Below are 19307 nucleotides of genomic sequence, written 5' to 3'. Positions count from 1 at the left end.
GTAGCGTGCGCCCTTAGAGCGCGTTGAGTGAAGGCCTGCACAGAGATCAGCTGCAGCTGCGTGTTCATGTGAGCAGATAAAGGCCCTTCCCTGAGCCGGGAAGGGGCAAGGAGAAGCAGCTATTTATGAAATGGCCACTGCTGGCTTCCTGTGGCCAGCTTTGGCACGGCTCACGCTCGCGTTTGAGTGGGAGGCTTCATTCCTTCGGAGTGAGCAGTACTCGCGTTACTCTTGCGCAGGGTGCTTCCTCGCTCCGTTAGTGCTGAAGTTCAGCCTGGGCCACTCTGCTCTGCCTCGCTACTCCAGCAGGCACCAGCAGGCTCCCAATTCACTTCTGTTCCCACCTTTAAGCTGGTTTGGTGCCCCGCGCTCCAGCGGGTGGGTTAGCAGCCGGAGTGGCTGGCTATGCTGTTGTTTTGAGTCAAATGAAATTATTCCCGCCCATACCTTGGATGTTAACGCATCTGGAATGCCGCAGAGTATCGGACCCATCGGTACTACTGCATTTTTGCTCTGCTTTACTCTGAAAGGTGTCTTACAGCAGCCAACTAGCAGACGTAGCGGAAAGTGAGCTCCTCTGCACGTCTTGCTGAGAGCTCACGCTGCTGCAGACAAGCGGCTTTTGTTTTCTTCCTCTCTCCCCGCCGTGCCCCCGTATGTTTTGTAATGTTCTTGGCTTTACGGATGCACAGAGTAACGGCACCTATAACCACAGGGAAGATGGAGGAGCAAGGAAACCAGGTACAGGAATTTCTGATCAGTCGGAACTCCTGCCTCTGAAATTCAGGAAACGCTGTGCTCGGGGAATTTTTGCTGAAGACGCTGGGTCACAATGTGCTTCCATCCTTTTATTTGTGTCGTGCCTGGAGGTGTCGTACGCCTCGGGGCGTTCAAGAAAAGCACTTGCAAAGGAAAGTCTGGAAGAAACTACATCAAATACGCATGTCTACGCATTCAGGCCCACAGCTTGTGGCTGGAACCCTTTTGGGGCCCTGGCTGCTCTCCTCTATTATTTATTTTAAAAAAAGCCGTGCAGAGCTGTAATTCAGGCTTTGCTTAAGCAGCGGGTTTCAGATGCTTGGCATCTAGTGCCCTGGTGATGGTCAGTTCTGCAGGGATCTTGTAAACGGGTTTAAGGGAGTTGTCTTTTTCAGTATAAATCTGTTTATTAAACAAACATGCAGGCTTCTATGCGCTTTACAAGGATGACTTGGTTAAGGGAATATTTTTCTTAGAAGGAGCAAGAGCTGTCTTGCTGCTTTGTAACAGGAGAAGGCGTCTGAAGTCATTTTTTCCCCCCTCTAGAAACCTGCCTAAAAGCTCAAGGCTTTAGGGAGTCAGTAAAATCAGAAGATCAGGAATTAAGTGAAAAAAAAGTAGAAAAGACTGTTTCAATTGTAACGGAAAGCTTGAATGTTATGGCCAGGATCTATTGAAATAATTCCAGTTACCCCGTGGTTACCGGTACGCAAAGGGCACAGAGAACCCAGGCTCTGGTGGAGAGGGCAACGAAAACCAAACTGGTTTGGCTGCTGACCAGGCAGCTGGGTCTGCTGGGAAAGACCTGGTGTTAGACCGGGGCGGCAGGACCAAGGTTTGCTAGCGATCGCTTGAATGTGTCCAAGGGATTTGGTGGGGGGAGGATTTGCAGAGGAAGGGTTGTGCTGAACGTACCTTTCGCTTGCTTAAAGCGGGAGTTCTGTAATTTCTTACCCCCGTGACCTCACGCTTGTGGGAGCTGATTCTTGAGGAAAAAAATGCAGGACTTGCTAACGGGATTCAGTCCGCTGACGGAGCAGTTTGGGCGTAGCGAACATCCCTGGAGTGAGCTGAGGTCTTCACCGAACTGGAGAAAAAGCCGTGCTGCTGAGAACTTTGGCTGACCAAGACTGCCCCAAAGGCTAACTCTGGAGGACGTCACGTTTCTTTGAAGGGACGGACACTCTTCCCTGATGCTCGTGTTCAAGATAACGCTGCAGTTGCGCTGCATCTGCTTATTGTGCAGCTGGAGGCTTTTCCGAACTGGTTTTGGTTTGGTTTTTTTTTTGTAGACTTAAGCAGAAAGGCATGTTAAACGCTTTTTATGACTCTCCAGCCATAAGCTGCAGGCATCTGACATGAAACCAAACGGAGACACGGGGGAAGCGGGTTTTTAGCAATAATCCCTATAAAAGCAAAGGCAGAGGCATGCAGAGCCTGTAAAGTTCCCTGACTTTCCAGCGAGCGCCAGCTAACCAGGGAGACTCCGCTTTGGGTGCCGGCCAAGACCGGAGGAGTTCAGAGCAAGGCAGCGTGCAGCCTCCTCGCGAAGGGAGACGGAGCCGAGGGCGGCCTGTGTGGGGTTCGCAGGGAGGGAATTTCCACTCGGTTTTGTTTTTATTGACAATAGCGCGAAGTGTCAGATGAAATTATCTTTGGGTGAAGACGGGGCCGAGTCCTGCTTCGTAAACACAGCATCCCCACTTGATTTTAACCCCGCTGTAACGTGACATCACGCAGAGGCCAAGCTATTCTTTCTCCGAACTGCTGCTTCTGCCTTCGGTGTTGCTTGTCTCTGCGCAGGATAATCTCCTTCTTCCTGTGTGAATTAGGAGGAGCAGCAGCAGAGGGGCCCCTAGACCATCCCGACTCCAAACAAAACACCGCTGCAAGTAACCCTCTCTTCCCTCCCTTAACCCTGGCTTCTCTCTGCTGCGGCAGAACAACCGTTCTCATCCCGGAGAATGGCCAGCGGCTGTGCGGAGGGGAGCTAGCCCACCAAAATCCACTTCCGGGGCAGTTACCTGGGGCAGGTAAGGGTATTGTTCTGCCAGGACTGGGATGCGTTTGAGAGAGGAATGGCCGGGACATTTCTCAGCTGGTTTTCCATCTTGTCTCACAAGGCCAAAGTGACAAGATCCGATGTTGTCTTTGGCTCCAGTGGTCTTCCCACCTCGGTTTAAGGTGTCTTGATCCTGAGCGTCCGAATGCAGCCAGGGCAAACCTCGGGAAGGTGAAAGAGGAATTTTCCAGGTTCTTTGCAATTTGTTCTGGAGTAATGGATTGTAAACGGTTGCTAACTTGCTGGAGGGAAAGAAAATTCCTGTTATAGGCACGGCTACAGCGGACACAGATTTCTTCCCCACCTCTTTGTTCAGGAGCATTCTTTGATGCTGTAGGCTTGAAAACAACAGCTCTGCTCCACCTCGGAGCTGGCTGCGTTTCAGCAGCAGCGGGTGTTATGAAATTCCTGCATTTTTAATGCTGATGTATACACTGCTTTCCACGGAAAGACCTGGCTGTGAGCTGAGGCTGTAAGAACCGTGGAGGTGTTTTGTTGCGGTCGAGGGAGCGCTCCTCGCTGAGTGTTCGGGCATCTCTGGGCCAGCTGGGACTTGGGAAGTGTTAATTTGAGCAACTGGTGATCTGCTGGGGGGGGAGACAATGACACGACTCCTTCAAGGAGGTTTTTAACATTCCCGGGATTCCAGCAGAGGGGTCTGAGGGAGTTGGGGGGGGAACCAACCCAAAAACCCCACGTTCAGATTGTCATCCGCAGGCACAGCCACGGCTGTGAGGTTTAAAGAAAGATACTGTCTTCAGGCTTGTTTGGAAATCTACTAAACAATTAACTTCAAAAATAGAAATGTAACAAAGGAGAGACAAACGTCTGTTGTCTTTGGAGATGTTTCTCTACCAGCTCTCTGCTGGGCACCAGAATGCGATCGGATCTGCTGGCTGCATCAAGATCGGGTTACTCGGTGACCCTGCTTGGGAGGGAACGGCGCTGCGCGGTACCCTCGGGGCCCTTCCCAACTGGTGGGAACAGGAAAACTCGCGGAGCGATTGGAGGGGAAGCAGGGAGACGGAGGGACTGGACACGATGGGTATCTGTTCCCCTTGGTCTCGCCAGCATTTGGCATCCGGTGCTCAATCCCAGAAGTATCCTTGTGGAACACATCTGAGCTCGGCCTTTAAGAAATCATTACGTGGTTGCAGAAACTGAAGTGAGGTTTTCAGATGCGATGATTTTTGATTTTGCAGTGCTGGGCCCAAACTCACGTGTATTTTATGGCTGGAGAGACTAACTAAACGGGTCTTGGGTCTTTCAAACACCCCCAAAACCTGACAATAAACAGACTCACAAGCTTCTGTTCGGCAGAGAAGCAAAGTTAGGGTTTTTTCTAGACAAAGGGACCAGAATAGCTGCTGTTGTTAAGGTCAGGACTCTGAAACCTAAAATATTCTCTTACTTCCATATGCAAGCAGATAATGTTTGTTGACAGGCTTACCTGAGCCAGTCTGACACTTCTCCTACCCTGCTTTGTCTCGACTCTGCGTGTGTGGGGACTGAGTTGCAAAAGTGCTTCTGGCCCTTTGTCAGTGCGGGGTGCTCCAAACTCGCCGGGTCTGTCTGAGTGCCGAGCTATTGTGATGGATTGTTGACACTTCAGTCCAAACCAGTTACGCTGGGCTGTTCTCCTGGTTGCTCTGGGTGTTTCTTTATGAAAACCGTTGCCTTTAAAGCACTCACCAGTTTGAAGCCCTAAAGGAATGAGTAAATCAAAAGTATTTTTACGCTTCCCCTTGGAAACGACTTCTGGAGACTACAACATTGTCAATGTGCTCAGTTGCACCGAGCACTTCTGGCTCTCTGTTAGGACCATGCTAACTCTGTTGCTCTCTGCTATGAGAAAGCAAGCTTGTTAAAATACGTTCTTTCCCCGCCAAAGAATGAACTCCGAGACACCTGTTGGTGCAGCTTTCTGCTTCTAAAAACGCGTAGGAAATCCTGTGAGAGGTCCCTGTGCCTGGTGGGTGCCAGCGTTGGTCTGAAGGCGCGGAATTTGTAAGCAGGTGGCAACGAGAGGCCCTTCCTGAGTTTTTGTAGCCCATGGGAGCCTGCAGACCAGAGGGGTAGAATTTAGGGAGCAATTTTCAGTGTTTGCAGGACTCGATAGCTGCCCCTCAGCTATCTCAGCTTGTCCTGTTCACCCATCTCCTCTTCTGCGGGTGTCACCGCAGCCATTACTGCCTGCCCCGCTCTGTTCCGTGTCTCTGGATCTCCCTATCTCCTTCCCCTCTGTGTCGGGCTCTTTGTCAGCCTCCTGCGTATTTTACACAACATTGCTTGGCTCTGCCAAGCTCTAGCGGGGGATTTGCCCGGCAGGGGATTCGGGTTGCGCGTGGTGATAACATTGTTTCTTGGGGAACAGATGATGGCAGGAGGAGGGTGGGAGAATGGGAAATTGGAGCCGAGTGGAAATTGCTGGGTCCCTTGCAAGAGCAGCAGGGGTAAATCAGAATGAATGGATGTTGCCAACCTGGTGGTTTTTTTCCTTCATAATTTATACAGCACGACGTGTGCTGTCGGTGTTTGTCCAGTGCTTAGCGGGCAAAACAACCTCTGATGTGTCGAGGACAGCTAGGCTGACAAATCAGAGATGTGAGCTCTTTCTCTAGCAGTGACACAGGTTTTTACCACGTCACAGCGGGAAAATCCTTTCTGGTCTGTGCCTCAGTTTCCCTTTGTGTCTCAAGACGTCTTTTCTCTCCTTCCCCATTTCAGGGTTTCTTGTGCTGCACAGGCAAGCGTGGCTGGGGTGGTGGGTGTGGGGGGCTGGGTCCTGACCTGAGGTGTGGGTGCTGCGGTTGGAGGCTAGAGGGGAGCAGCCTTCTCGTGCCAAGGCAGGACAGCTCCTCCATCCTGTGATCGCACCGGATCATTTGGAAGATCTGCTCTCCTGTGGTGGGGCAGCGGGCAGGCACAAGCGAACCCTCACCATGGGCCGAACCAGTGCGGTGGGAGTGCTGGGACCAGAGGGTACCAGTTCCCACAGAGCCGGCAGGAACGCTCCACGAGAGCGATGCTGGCAGATCGGAGCTAACTCCTTCCAGCCTGAACCGGAGATGCTTGGAAAGTGGCTTTAGCCTCCACGGAGGCGGCAAGGACTCGGGTTACAGATCCTGAGCCCCCGCCTAGGGGAGGACCCAAGGAGGGCCGGGCTCAGCGGAGCCCTCGCAAACTTGCCTCCCAGGAGCCAGTGTTTCGGAGCGGTCCGCGATGCACTCTGGGGCTGGAACGCTTGTCTGAAACTTTCCTCTAAGGCACTCGGCTCTTTAATTTATTTTTTTTTTTTTGGTTGGAAAGCACCTCTTGCCCTCCAGAGATGGGGACCTCCTTTCAGGACAGCTGCCCTGGTTTCCTGTGGTGGGGAGACCAATGCTAAATGGCAGGATTGGATGCTGTGCTTGTGCTTTCAGGTAAGGACGCTGTTCTTTGTGCTGGTTATGGCTTAAAAATCTAGCAGTGGTTTGAATGTGTGGCCATGTAAATCCGTGTGCGGTGGGCAGGGGTAAAACAGGTTGGGTTTGAACCCTTGCGAGCCTTTACAGAGCCATTGTTCTGCCTTGATCAACACTGAGCAGGAGCACAAATTCAGCTGTTCATCCCTTAACTTCCCCACTGCACTGGCTGTGGGTTTGTTCACAAATGTTTAATGTCTTCCCAGATCTCCAGGAGCTGACTAGAATTTTCCATTTTTACAAGCAAGAGGAATTGGAGGAGGGAAGACGCTTACACCTTTACTTTCTGTGTGAAAGGACTCGGAACTTACTGTGAAACCCAGGGCAGTAATTAACTGAGTGAGAAGGGAGACGGCATATGCGCATGGATCACGCTGGCGAGGAGAAAAGACGTGTTCCGCGCTCATCCTGCATGGTGGCTCCTACCAAACTGCGAAAGCTGCGCTCAGTTTTACGGGGGAGAGGCTTGAGCGGAGCTCGAGGTAGCGTGATTAGAGAGGAGGCTGTGTTTGCGCATTGCTCAAGGAAAGGGGCCGCTGAATTGTGGCAGCGCGTAACTAGAGGCTTGTTTTACCGAGTAAACAATGCTGGCGAGGAAAAATCTTGTAAGATCCTGCTGAGGAGCGTAGGGCCGTGGAAGGGGGTTGCTCGGACACTGAACAATAGACTCCAGCTCCTTTGTGCATCATGGCACCAGCCTGGCTTTGGCTGCTGGGCGTTTCTCTTCCCCTGGCACTGCCTGCGAAACTCTGCGTTGTGGCGTTGCCTGCCCTTGATGCCGAGCCCCAAGGTCAGTTTTCTTAATTGCAGGGTAGCAGCGAAGTGGCACGCGAGCTCCTGGGACCAGTCACCAGCGTTAACCTGTCAGTCCCTCCCAGACCCCACCCAGCTCAGCGTAGTGCAGGATTTCGTTGGTAGCCTACGCACGTTACAGAGGGATTGGCAACCTCCAAACTTTTCAGACGTTGTCAGGATTAACGCTGAGGGGCTGTTTCTCTCGATTTGAGTGTTAAACACGCAGCACAGCTCCTTTGTGGGGGCACACAGCTCTAACCCCCCCCAGTAAACATGCCATTCAACCAGGACTCGTACAACGCTTTCAAAAAAGTTCACTTTGCCAGGAGGAAGCGTATGGGGCCTTGTCATAGCTGTGGAATCTTTAATATTTGCAACAAAGTAAGACTGGGCTCCATAATTAAGTGGGAATTTTACTGCTAGTCTTATCTTATTTGTCTTAGTGTCAGCTCAGAAATGACTGAGAACAAGACCTAGACCCATCCCCGAGTTACTCCACTGCAGTGTTTTGATGCTGCTTAAAAACTAAAGCGTAGTGTCAGCTGGCTGTGTGCGACACTGTGCACGGGAAAGTTCCTGCAGATAAATTCTGTAACGATGGAGGAACGCGTGCTGCTCCTCAGTGAAAGCGCGAATGGGGTTCAATGGATTTGAAACCTGCTTGTTCGCGTGGCTGGAGAGGTGTGGGGGGCTCTGAGCAATGCCACTCTAGTCCTGCTCCTTTCCGCACCCCCCCACTTTCTACCCTGGACATCCACAGCCATCTCCTTTTCTATTTGAGGTTAAAGCTTTCAAAAATGTTTAGAGGAAACTGTTTGTTTTGCATAAGAGTGGCCTAGCCTTGGCTTCAGTGCCTCCCCAGATCCGCCCTGTGCAGGTGGATCACCTACCTGCCTGTGAATCACAGCTGTGTTTGTCCTGCTCCTGGGCTTTCCTCCCTTCCTCGTTCTCCCATCGCTTTCTGATTTTCGACCCGCCAAGGCGCCACACACCTCTGCAGAACCCACTCGGTGGCTTTCCTCCCTTGCGCTGCGTTTGAAATGCGTGACTTTCCGGAACAGCTCTATGGCTTGAGATCTACAAACGTCCCGGGACCTGAAAAGAGGAAAGATGGACTCGTTATACAGTACCAGCCCACGGCTCCATCCCCTGGGGCAGGTTCACTCCTCTCCTGCCTTCTTTTCCTCTTTTCCCCACCAATATTTGTAAAAATATTTCCCTATTCAGCAGATTTTTGAAGTGATTTAGTTCAGTTGTGTAGCTTTCTCCCCTCGCGATAAAGACAGCTGTGTAGCGAAGCAGGCTGATGCGGGGCCCACGAGGTGGTGGAGATCAAAAGTTCAGCTGCAGGTACGGCACGGCTTCCCGGCTCTGCCATCTTGTTTGCCCAGCTCGGCGCGGGTGCGGCGCAGGTGATGATAAGCTGACTTGCCTGCAATGATCTCACCTCTCAGTTACTAACAGCAGACTTGCTGCTGTGCCCAGAGTTCCTGCTGAAGGAACATGCAGCTAATTAGGGCTCCCGAGCTGGCTTTTGGTTTTGGGAGGGACTGAGGCGAACCGTGAGTCAGGCACTTCGGGTTTTCTCCCTGTCTCGAGAGGACTGCGCTCTTGCTGCGTGGTCTGCGTTACGCTTTCTCTAAACAGAGGGTGATGGCTGAGCTCATGAGAGGACAGGGAGAACTGGTGACTCCACGTGCAGAACGCACCAGGGTAAGGAAAAACCCTGTCGCTCCTCAGCACCTCAGTGCCAGAGGCTCCAAACCGGGTTTGCCCGTCCCAGCGGCGACCGCAGCCAGCCCTGACTGGAGGTTTCCAAGCTCTTGGTTAGGAACGGAACGGGGATGTCTGCTGCGGGCTGCAATGATCGGGCGGCTTCTCATCCCGTGGGTTGGTTCATGCTGCTGTTTTTTTTTCATGTCTTAATTTTTCCTACGGACAAGTAACACGGGTGTCAGTTACCGGGTTTAAATTCTGACTCTGAGGTAAAGCTTTCGCTTAACCTGCCGCAGCTTGTTGGGCTGTCTGCGGGGCAGGAAGCTCACTCCCGGGGGTGTACACAGGCTTTGAAAAGGAATCCCTAACGTCGTGATCCAGGTGAACGACTTGTCTGGTCTCGCTCCCAGCAATGCCCAGTGCGTCGACGAAACGTGAAAAGCTCTTCTTGAGACTTAAATGTCTTTTCCCGGCCTTCCTGCCGCAGCTGCAGGGGCTCATAGCCTTCACCAGTGTTCAGTGACTGACCGTGCTGCTGCTTTGTTTTACATTTTTGAAGCAGGACATCTGGGACAACAAAAACAGTTTTGTCTGCCGTCCCCGTGAAGCTGCGTGGGCTGCACGGGGAGACTCGTATCAGGCCTGGCAAACTTTATCTCCTCCCGTGAACGTTCAAGGTTTTGCTGTGTTTTCAGGACGGCTTTGAGGACAGACGAGGACTCGCCCTGCGCGACGTGTCGCTCTGTCTCAAGCCCAGAAGCGGATTTCTGTTGCTTGTGTGGTTGTTTGTGTGTTTCAAGCTCGTCCCGCGCGGCATCTGGGTCAAAGGCATTGCCGTAATGCTCAGCACCTCCCCAGCCTGTAGTAATTAGGTGTGTGCGGGCACAGCGAGCTAACGATGCTCTCCTCTCTCTTTAGGACAGCAGCGATGAAGCACTGTTTTTACAATGAGACTGTGGGGTTCTTCTACAACAACAGCCGCAAAGAGCTGACCACGTACTGGAGAACAAAAGATGTGCTGGTGGTTGCCCTAGGCCTGACGGTGAGCGTCATCGTGCTCCTGACCAACCTGCTGGTCATCACCGCCATCATCATCAACCGGCGTTTCCACTACCCCATCTACTACCTGCTGGGGAACTTGGCAGCCGCTGATCTCTTTGCTGGCATCGCGTACATGTTTCTCATGTTCCACACGGGACCCAGGACAGCAGAGCTCTCCCTGAAGACCTGGTTCATTCGCCAGAGCCTGCTGGACACCAGCTTGACAGCTTCTGTGGTGAACCTGCTGGCCATCGCTGTAGAAAGGCACCAGACTGTGTTCACTATGCAGTTGCACAGCAAAATGTCCAACCAGCGTGTGATGATCCTCATCTTCTGCATCTGGGTGACGGCCCTGCTCCTGGGGCTCATCCCGTCGTACGGCTGGCACTGCCTCTGTGCCCTGGAGAAGTGCTCCAGCATGGCACCACTCTACAGCAGGAGCTACCTGACCTTCTGGGCCATATCCAACCTGGTCATCTTCCTGATCATGGTGGTGGTGTACACGCACATCTTCATCTATGTCAAAAGGAAGATGACGCGGATGTCCAAGCACACTAGCTTCCACCCCCGCTACAAGGAGACGATGATCAGCCTTGTGAAGACGGTCACCATTATCCTCAGTAAGTGCGCTTGCTGTAGTTGATCGAAGGGATGCTTCGATCCTCCGCCCTGGGCTGGGAGGGGCTGGAGAGGTGAATGTGTGTTGGGCAAGAGGGAGGACTGAGATGTGGCCTTCTGCTTTCCCCGGTCTCTGAAGCTGCTTGGTTGATGGTTTGGTTTGGCTGCTCCGGAACTTCAGTTTCAGGACTCTGCATGAGTTGTGTGGGCTGTCACGGAGCAGCCTGGCAGAGAGGAGAGCGAGGGCCTGAATCTCCTCCCCTCTGACACGGCTGCTCCTCGCAGGGACAGGAGAGGCTGTTGCTGCTGTAACTTGCTCATACCTGACTACTCTGAGTGCCGGCGCTTTGGGCGCAGAAGCAGCTCCTCTGTAGTATGCCGCCTCCACGGAACAGTGGCGTGGAATTAGGAGCTCTAATCAGGCCTTCATCAAGCAGCAGCACTTGGTGCATCCTTTATTAAAGAAGGGAGAGAGGTTTGGAGCAAATATTGCAAGATGATGGTGAAAGAGAGCAAGGGAGTTGCATCCAAATTCCTTACTCTTTACAGGAACAAAGCACTGAACTCTGCACCGTTTATTTATTTTTGGTATGGGTCTCAGTCTGCTCGGGTAAATACGTCCCTGGGAGCCCTCAGCTCTTAGTCTGAGCCGCTCTCCGTGAGCGCGCGGCCTCCAGCGGAGTGCTAACTGCCCGTCAGTCTGTCTGCACCCACGGGCTGTGGTGCAGACAGGAGCAGATCAGTAACTGGGAGGTTGCTTTAATCTGCTTTTGCCTCGCACTTTGGAGGCCTAACAAACTTTTTTCCTAATGTGAAATAAATCAATGCATTCAAATCTTCCGCAGCCCAGCTCGACTCTGGACTTACGGTCACAACCCCTTGCTTGCAAATCTTTCCTGATAAGCCCAGAATTTGCTCCGTCAGGGAAACCTTGGAGCTGCAAACAAAGGCTACTCCCTGCAAACTCCCGCTGGCAGAGCCGGGCTCGGGAGGGGAGCAGGGTGGGAGCAGCGGGGGGGGCTGTTGGGCGGCCTGGTGCGTCCCTGCTCGGGGGCACACCAGCTTGCCGGGTCCTGTTGCAACTTGTGAGCGTGGAAACCGGAGTTTTCTGCCTGTTCCCGCCTTCCCTGCTTCACCATCTCTCTCTCTTGTGCGCAGCTGGGAGTTCGTTACTGCCTCGGAGCTGATCGGATGCAGCACAGAGGGTCAGCAGGGCTGAAGAATGATTTATTCATGCATTTTGCACAGCCCGTAGCAGAGGGAGAAGTTTTGTTCTGCCTTTTCCTGCACAGCATTGGACTGTGGTGTCAGCAGGACCGCTTAATTTTATGGGGCTTCACAATATCAACTGGGAGAGAGCCATCAGGATGGGGAGCTGGCCGAGAGGGAACATGCAACCCACGCGGGGTGCATCACCTTGTTTTGGGAGAGCTCTTTGCTCTGGATGTCCCTCCTCCTGGCTTGGCCTGCCTGCCTTTGTCTTCTGCCTGGAGCGAGGAAAAAGCTCGGGTCAGAGGAGGCTCGGAAGAGCTGCTGTGGCTTCGCAGGGAATTGGGACTGAGGACGGGCAGAGCGGGGAGGAACCTAGTGTGCAAAGTCGATGGAGAATGAGGAGTTCATCGGGCCTTGGGGACTCTTGTAACCCAAGAGCTTTTCCCCTTCCTCTGCAGGGCGGTGTCAGAAAACCGGCAGCCAGTTCTGTCCGGGGCTCTTGCACTGGGGGGGAATTGCTCAACTTGCAGGAAAATACCTTTCCATTTGAACTCAGCGTACAGAAAGTTGAGACCACAGAGGGTTTGTTCCCTCCCCGCGAGAGCCCTGGTGTAATTCCTTCTCCACCCTCGCTCCCCAGCCCTTCTGCAAACTTGGACTCTGCACAGGAATGCTTTGCGCCTTATGCATCAGAGGGTGTAGCCGCTGGGGAGCGCGTGAGGAAGCCGAGGGTGCGGTAGGAGCGATCTGTGTGCCGCTTCATCGCAAGGCAAGGCAGCTGTGGCTGATAATCCTGCGGCTCCTGGGCTCTACCGACAGGTCCGGGAGCTGACCTGGACAGGAAGTCCGAGGTACACCTGGAAACTAGGAGAAAACTTCTCCAGAGACCACTTGAGGATGTGATGGTGACCAAAGAGGTGCTAGTGACCATGCTGTGGAGAACATTAAGAGTTCAGGCTTCTTTCTGAATACTTTCGCTTCCATTAAGCAGCAAGAAAATCAGCTGGATGTGCAGACAAAGGCCTAAAACTTTTTAGGTACCTCGTCCCCCCATCTTTAATATTGCTCTGGCTTTACTTTGTGCTGCTGGGAGCCAATCTTTAGCGAATCTGGCTTTCCTTGTGGAGGCTGAAAACTTGGCTAAAAATATTACATCACTGAACAAGGAGGTCCCTTTCCTGCAGGCTCGCTCAAGACAGAAGGATTGGACCTTCCTTCGTGAGAGCCGAGAATCTATTCTTGTATATTTGCTGAATTTAAAGGGGAGAAAGTCACGGCTGCAAGCGCAGGGAAAGCTGCCTGGCCTGTAAAAAGGATTTTAGGAGCCGCAGGCGCCTCCCACTCTGTCCTCCAATTTTGCAAAATGGCAATTTTGCCGAAGAGCTTTGCAGGTGGTGGCAAGAACACAGGCTCAGCCCAACGAAATCAGTGGTGGGGTCTGTGCAGCTCGAGCCCCAGTGTTGCCAGACCGTTGCTTGGCTACTTTCTGCCTCGAGTGTGGCCAGGGCTTCCCTAAAGCCCTCCTGGTCACCAAAGCTGCCATAGACTGGGTGGACAGTGGAAGTAATTGCAGTCAAACTGTATCATACTGACTCTTCCCAAATTTCCTTTCTGGAGGGAGTGGCGTGTAAATAGGAAATACGGACGCTTTATCTTCGCTCAGTAAATGCAGTGATGGGGACGGGGGGAGGTGAGCGAACGTCCTTGGAGGGGTTGCTCTGAGTGAATGAGGTGGGGGAAAGGTGGGGGGGGCCCAATGCCTCCATTCTTGGTATTTGTTGGTTGAACCCTTGGCCTTCCTCCAAAGGGAAAATACAGAGTGAAACTTTTTCCTCACTTTAACATTTTTTTTTTTTCACAAGATAAACCACCAGTGATTCCACTGAGGATCTTTCTGGTGAGTGACTGGGCAGGGCCAGGACCCAGCTTTTTCTCTAACAGGGGTTCTTCTCTCCCCAGGTGCCTTTGTCATCTGCTGGACTCCGGGACAAGTTGTGCTCCTCCTGGACGGCTTGGGCTGCAAGAGCTGCAATGTGCTAGCGGTGGAGAAATACGTCCTTTTGCTGGCGGAGATCAACTCGTTGATAAACGCTATTGTCTACTCTTACAGGGACAACGAGATGCGTAGCACCTTCCGGAGGATCCTCTGCTTTGTCTGTTACAGGAATTCCAAATACACCCCCACCATGGTGAAGTTAAACACCACAGACCGCAGGACACTTTCTCAGAACGGGCACTTCACCGTGGATTCCTCAATTTAGCTTTTGATGAGTGAGCCGAGCGTGGTGCTGAGCAGCGGCTGCCTTCCAAGCCAAAGCGCAGAGGCTGAGAGCGACCTGCCTCTAAAGCAGTGGAGACTTTTTATGCGCTCCAGCCTAAATATTTCTATAGAATACTTGTCGTTGATCAAGGACAAGATGCTTTTAAGGACCTGCTGGATGACATGTTATTTAGGACAGTCACACTTTGCGTAGTATTCTTATTAAAGACCGCCGTTTCTAACGCAAAGTCGGTTTAATTTAGCATCTAGAAGTGTGCTACATGCAACAGGGATCTCACCTGCTCTCTCTGCAAGCAGAGTGTTTCCTTGGTACTTCAGTATTACTGCCTTCAGAAACAGGCCTTCCAGCGGTAGCGTACTCCCAAGAGCCGACGCTCTGCAGATTTCCGCGTTGCTTCCCGAGCAGTGCTGCTTGGTGCTTCCCCAGAGAGCCTTCTTCAGGTTGTGTTCCGCCCGCCGCAGAAGCTGTGTTCTTAAGGCCTCTTCCGAGAGGCATCTGCATTGCTTCCTAAGAAGCAGGTTCCGGCTTTCCTAAGTGTCTGTTACTGAATTTCAAAGCATTCCGGGCTTTGGCAGGATGTCTTAGGAGCACCTAATCCTTTCTGAAAATGGAGAGCGGTGCTGTGCCCAACTGCAGCCGTGTTTGTGTTCTGCTAAGTGATACCATGTGGTCTGCACAAGTTCGTTGCCTGTTCATGAACGCGGAGTGAGTCATGTTCCCATTAAACCATCGTTCTACTCACTGGAAACCCTCTGGGACAGGTTTAGGTTGATTCCAGGGCAATCAGTGTTTTGCCTTAGGTTTTCATGTGCGGTTTGTGCCTTAATACTCAACTGCTCAACTAATGTGTTAAGTCTGTTCCCGTGTAGTCTTTCTCTCTGCAAAGCACCACAAGAAATTAGCAATATTCATTAATTTTAGTGCACGTTGGATCTGTTTTTTTCTCAATAAGGCCATTTGCTGTATCTAACGTGGAAGGTGAACTGTCACTTGTGATTGTGCGGCCACGGCGGGTGAGCAGAGGCTCTGCTGGCGGAAAAATATTCATGGCTGAGAAACTGTAAATACTTCTAGAGGTTTCCTTTACCTTCACGCTTTTAAACACAAATAGTGTGAATGTGCCTGTGGCAGTCCAAAACCCAGAGTCACCTGTGTGCTGTGGGCTTCTGTGAGAGCAGGGAGAGGCAGGCTTTGAAATACTGTCTCAATTTATAACTTCAGAATGTTTAAAATAACGGTCCTGTTCTGTCAGGCGATCAGCTTCCCGACTGGTCACCTCAGCGGGCTTTGCAGAGAGGACAGCTTACTGACGGCATCGTTACTCAAACGCGTGTGTGTGGACTCGTTCTCGCAGAACACGGTCAGGAGGTAACAGTGTTAAGGCGACCGGATTGACTAAGACAGTCTTGGAATGTGTTTCCCATCTATGCATCCCAGAGACCTTTGGAATAAATACTTTGTCCTGGGTTTTAGGAACAAAAAAGACTTGGAATTTTTCCTTATCTTCCCCCGCCCCCCGAAGCCCTGGGGAAAGGACCATCGTCCAGTTTGATGCTGGGAGGGAGGAACGGCGGCCTCGAGGCTCGCATCCGTTGCGACTCGCTGTCGCGGTGGCCCCGCTGCTTGCTCTGCCTCCTAGGCAGGCTGTGCCTGTGTGTCTGGAGGGGCTGCAACCTCCAGAAAGAGCTTGTCAAGAGAACTGGAGAAAGTAATTTCCTGGATTTAACCGGGGGTGTGGATAAAGAATTGACTGCACTGCACTTGGGTGTGAATCTCTGTAGTGGGTGAGAAGACGCTTGGCTCCTAAAAGAGCTGCAGAGCTTTTATGCCCAATTGGGCCTTTAATAAGCTGTACACGTTCTTCCCGGAGGGATCTGGTAACCAGCCTGACCTCAGCCTTCTCCTGGCTGCTGGTCAAGCTGTGCGTCAGCAAGGCGATCCCGCTCGGACTAGCGCTTTCGCCTCAGTACCCGCAGCACAGGCAGGCTTGGAGTCGTTGACAACAGATTTTTGGTGCTTTATGATCAGAGGGGATAATCGGAGGGGTTTTCCTGTATTTTAAATGCTTTATTTAAATTTAGACTAACTCACAAACCACAATAAATCCTGAAGAGCTGCCATCCACAACACTGACAGAGTATATCAAGGGTTTGACCAGTTTGTACTGGGCAGAACATCCAGACTACCCGGAGGAGGTCAATATTCTGTATAAAAGTGGGCTCTGGTGAATAATGCTAACTGACCGCACCAGTGCAGCTCGATGGTGACTGCACAAAGGTAAATAGCACTGATGAGTGCAAGGAGGAGGAAAAAAACAGTCACTAACCTTTAACGGAGCTTGTCTGGGTGATGGCTGGCACCCATCAGGAATGGAGGTGGGCTGCCTGGAATTCCTCAGCGAGATTTCTCTTCAGGAGTGACTTGAGAGCTGTGGATTTCTGGTTGTTTCCCGCTGGCTGTAATAGAAAAGTGCTGTTTTCAGTGACATTTAACAAGAAATGGTGAATCTGTGAGGCAGAAGAGAAAGCAGAAGGATTTTAACAGCCCTCCCAGCAATGAAGGTGGTGGTGAGGGAGAGGGGGAGACCATCACGAAAATAGGAGTTAGGCTGTTTGATATTCCACGTGAATTTACTTTCTAGTTTTCTCTGGAGACGCACAGCCTTGTCTCATTCTGTGGCGGCAGGAACCACTCGCGCTGTTTTCCACTTGCTGTTTGTGTCCTACACGAGATGCTGCAGCAAAGGGTGTGGTGTTATCAGATTACACGTTGGTTTCCCAAAGCTGCTTGGAAGACTTTGAGCAAACATTGCCATTGTATGCGGAGCTGGATGCTGCCGGATTTATGGGATGGCTTGTGTTCCAACGTGCAATCCACAGCCACGGTGTGTTTAGCTTAAATCCCTCCAGCCCTTCCCCATGAGAAGTGAGAAGACCCCCTGCCTTTTTTCAAATCACAGTGTGAACCTGCCTTTGAAGGTTCATCGCAGGTTTCATCAAGCTTTTTTTTTTTGAAGAGGAAATCTTCCTGAAATTAGGAGGGGGGAGTGGGGTGGGGTTTTTTTTTGAGGCACGTGAGAACGTTCTAGACTTGTGTGTTGGGTGGGAGGAAGGAAGAGACACCTAGGAACTATTTTAAAGGGATCAAATGTGGGCCAAGCGAGAACACACAACTTGATCAAAGACAGGCCCTACGGTTCCAGGAATGAGAGGTCGTGCCTTGCTGACTGGTTGGAATTCCTGAAGCAAGCTGCTGCCAAAAGTAATACGGAGTTTGGTGTGGTTTTTGGGGAGGGTAGCACTGGAGACTAATACTGCAGGGACTGATGGACTCCGAAGGTTTATTTTATTGAAGGAAAAAAAAATCCAACAAAAACCCCACAACCTACAGGAAGGGGAAAGCCAGAATGAGAGGGAAAGTGAGATGGAGAAGGGCAAGCTGGTCATGGTGGGTTTTCCTTTGTTTTTAAACTGAAATCTAGCTAGCCTCCTTACACTGTGCCTGTCCCAGAGAAGACAGCAGGCACCAGCAGGAAGAGGTAAGGAGGGGCTCTGACTTGCCTGCATTTCCCAGCAGGAGAAATAAAACTGTCCTTTAGTTGTTCGCGAGGATAAATCTCGCCCCCGGTCCCTTCTGTGGTGGTGACAGAGAGCACTCGGCTGACTGCTGCTTGGCTTGCATCTGGGAAGGAGCATTTGGTTGAGTTGTGCCGGCCCTTTTCGTGGCAGAACCAGTCTGAATGTCTAGATTTTTTTCTTCACTCACTGAAAGCAAGGAACACAAACTGGAAAAAATGTGCCTAAGATTCAGAATGTGCTTGTAAAGGTCTCCAGTGCTGCCAAGCGTCCCCACCACACCCTGGATGTTCCGAGCGCTACATGGGAAGAAAGTCCACAGGCAGCAGGAGAACATCTTCCTCCAAAGTTTCATAATCCTGGGCTCATCCAGATTGCAGTGCCACCAGGAAGAAAGAGGAGCTTGCCTGCTGAATTTTGCTCTGGTACAGCCGTTTTTCACAAAACTATTTGGTTTTTAGCGCTTACCACCCCCTTTTGTTGTGGTAGGACTAAGGCAGCGCGGTGGAGCAACGGGGTCTGGAGATACCAGGAGCTGACTGGCGGCTGTGCTGTATGGTGACAAACCGAAAGGCTTCTGGCACTGCTGCTTTTTTCTTTTTCTCCTTGCCGTCTCCATGCCTTGGGGACCTTCACTGAAGTGGTGCTTGCTCTGGCTCTCAGGGAAATCGCACTTTTTATTGCAAACAGAGATCAAAGATAAACCCTTGTATTCTAGATGTTTGCTGGCATGGGCTGTTGAGCGAAACGCAGATTTCAGTGCTGGATCAGTTTTATTTGACTATTTCCTTAATCTAGCTGTAAGAAGCAACTGGTTTCGCAGCCCAAATCAAAGTAAAACCTATCTGCGTTTGGAAACGGTTCTGTCAAAACCCACCGGCAGATGCCGGTGAGTGCAGGAGGCACTTCACAAACACCACGGCCGGAGCATCCCAGAGCTACGGGTGGGGTGTCCCCCAGGCTGACCTGCGTCATGGTGGGGTGGCATGTGGGTCTGAGGCACGGACTGTGCAGCGCCTTCACCGACTGGAACAGCGCTTGGCGTCGCCGAGTGTGTGGCGGCGGCAGCCAAGGGACACGTAAGTGGCTTGCGGTTGACGATGCGCATGAATAACAAGCAGAAGTCGGGAACAGTGTGATACGATGGGATGCAGCTCTCCAGAGCCCGCGGGGATCTCTGCGAGCGGTGTTTGGAAATGGTGAGTGTCTGATGCTCCTTGGAAGCGGCTCATGAGTCCGCTTACTGGCAGGGAAACCTTGGCGGGGAGGAGGATAACAGCGGTGGTGCGGCGTGCTGTAGCCTTCCTCCGCCGGGAGGCAATGCAAGCCAAGCTTTTCTGTCGCCGCCTGTTTTTCTGTTCTCTGCCTGGTGCTTCCTGTTCCCCTCTCCCGAGAGAAGGGGAGACGCACAGCCTCCCGGCAGCCAGCTGTCCTGTTGGCACTTCTGTAATGCTCTCGCTGGCGCTTTTCAGTGCTCCACGGAGGGGCTGTGCCACCCGTGCGGTCACCGGTACGTGAACCTAGGAGTAAGGCAGCATTAACTGTGGCCGTGGAGTTTCCCACAACTTCCCTGTTAGTTCTGGGGCTGAGCAAAGCCTCAGACTGATCTATGAAGCCGAGTTCATGGGCTCCAACTTATGGGACGCCGGCAGCAGGCGACAGTCACAAACACGAGTGTTTCTGCCCGAACGAAGAGTGGGCAGGTACCTTCACCCATGGATGTATAACTTACGGCTGGAGGCGTGAGCAAATAAACCTGTTGGCCCAGCTGAACTCTGAAATA

The 19307-nt window shown here is 52.0% G+C and overlaps 2 protein-coding genes across 3 annotated transcripts in view; one reads left to right on the top strand and one right to left on the bottom strand.

The window, feature by feature from the left end:
• The window catches only part of SLC27A1 (solute carrier family 27 member 1), a 58861-nt gene that overhangs the window by 36076 nt on the left and 3478 nt on the right, over nt 1-19307 (bottom strand). The window lies entirely within an intron of this gene.
• On the top strand, nt 6087-15423 carry LPAR2 (lysophosphatidic acid receptor 2). Of its 2 annotated transcripts, none has more exons than XM_010128548.2 (3): nt 6087-6243; nt 9715-10457; nt 13627-15423. In XM_010128548.2, exons 1-3 carry the CDS (start codon nt 6203-6205, stop codon nt 13926-13928), a joined length of 1086 nt encoding a protein of 361 aa, XP_010126850.1. In that variant the 5' UTR covers nt 6087-6202; the 3' UTR covers nt 13929-15423. The 2 variants fall into 2 exon arrangements, with proteins under 2 accessions (XP_010126850.1, XP_086625202.1); XM_086769076.1 differs by lacking the exon at nt 6087-6243 and adding an exon at nt 6640-6767.

Source organism: Chlamydotis macqueenii, chromosome 30, assembly GCF_036417535.1.
Source record: "Chlamydotis macqueenii isolate bChlMac1 chromosome 30, bChlMac1.mat, whole genome shotgun sequence".
Classification (NCBI taxonomy): Eukaryota; Metazoa; Chordata; class Aves; order Otidiformes; family Otididae; genus Chlamydotis; species Chlamydotis macqueenii.
Note: the sequence above shows the minus strand (reverse complement) of the source record. Positions and strands in the feature narration are given on the sequence as shown.

Coding starts and splice junctions, on each gene's coding strand:
- LPAR2 (XM_010128548.2), top strand. CDS start 6,203: ATGCTAAATGGCAGGATTGGATGCTGTGCTTGTGCTTTCAG. Junction 6,244..9,714: donor TGCTGTGCTTGTGCTTTCAG/GTAAGGACGCTG, acceptor CTCTCTCTTTAG/GACAGCAGCGATGAAGCACT. Junction 10,458..13,626: donor GACGGTCACCATTATCCTCA/GTAAGTGCGCTT, acceptor TTCTCTCCCCAG/GTGCCTTTGTCATCTGCTGG.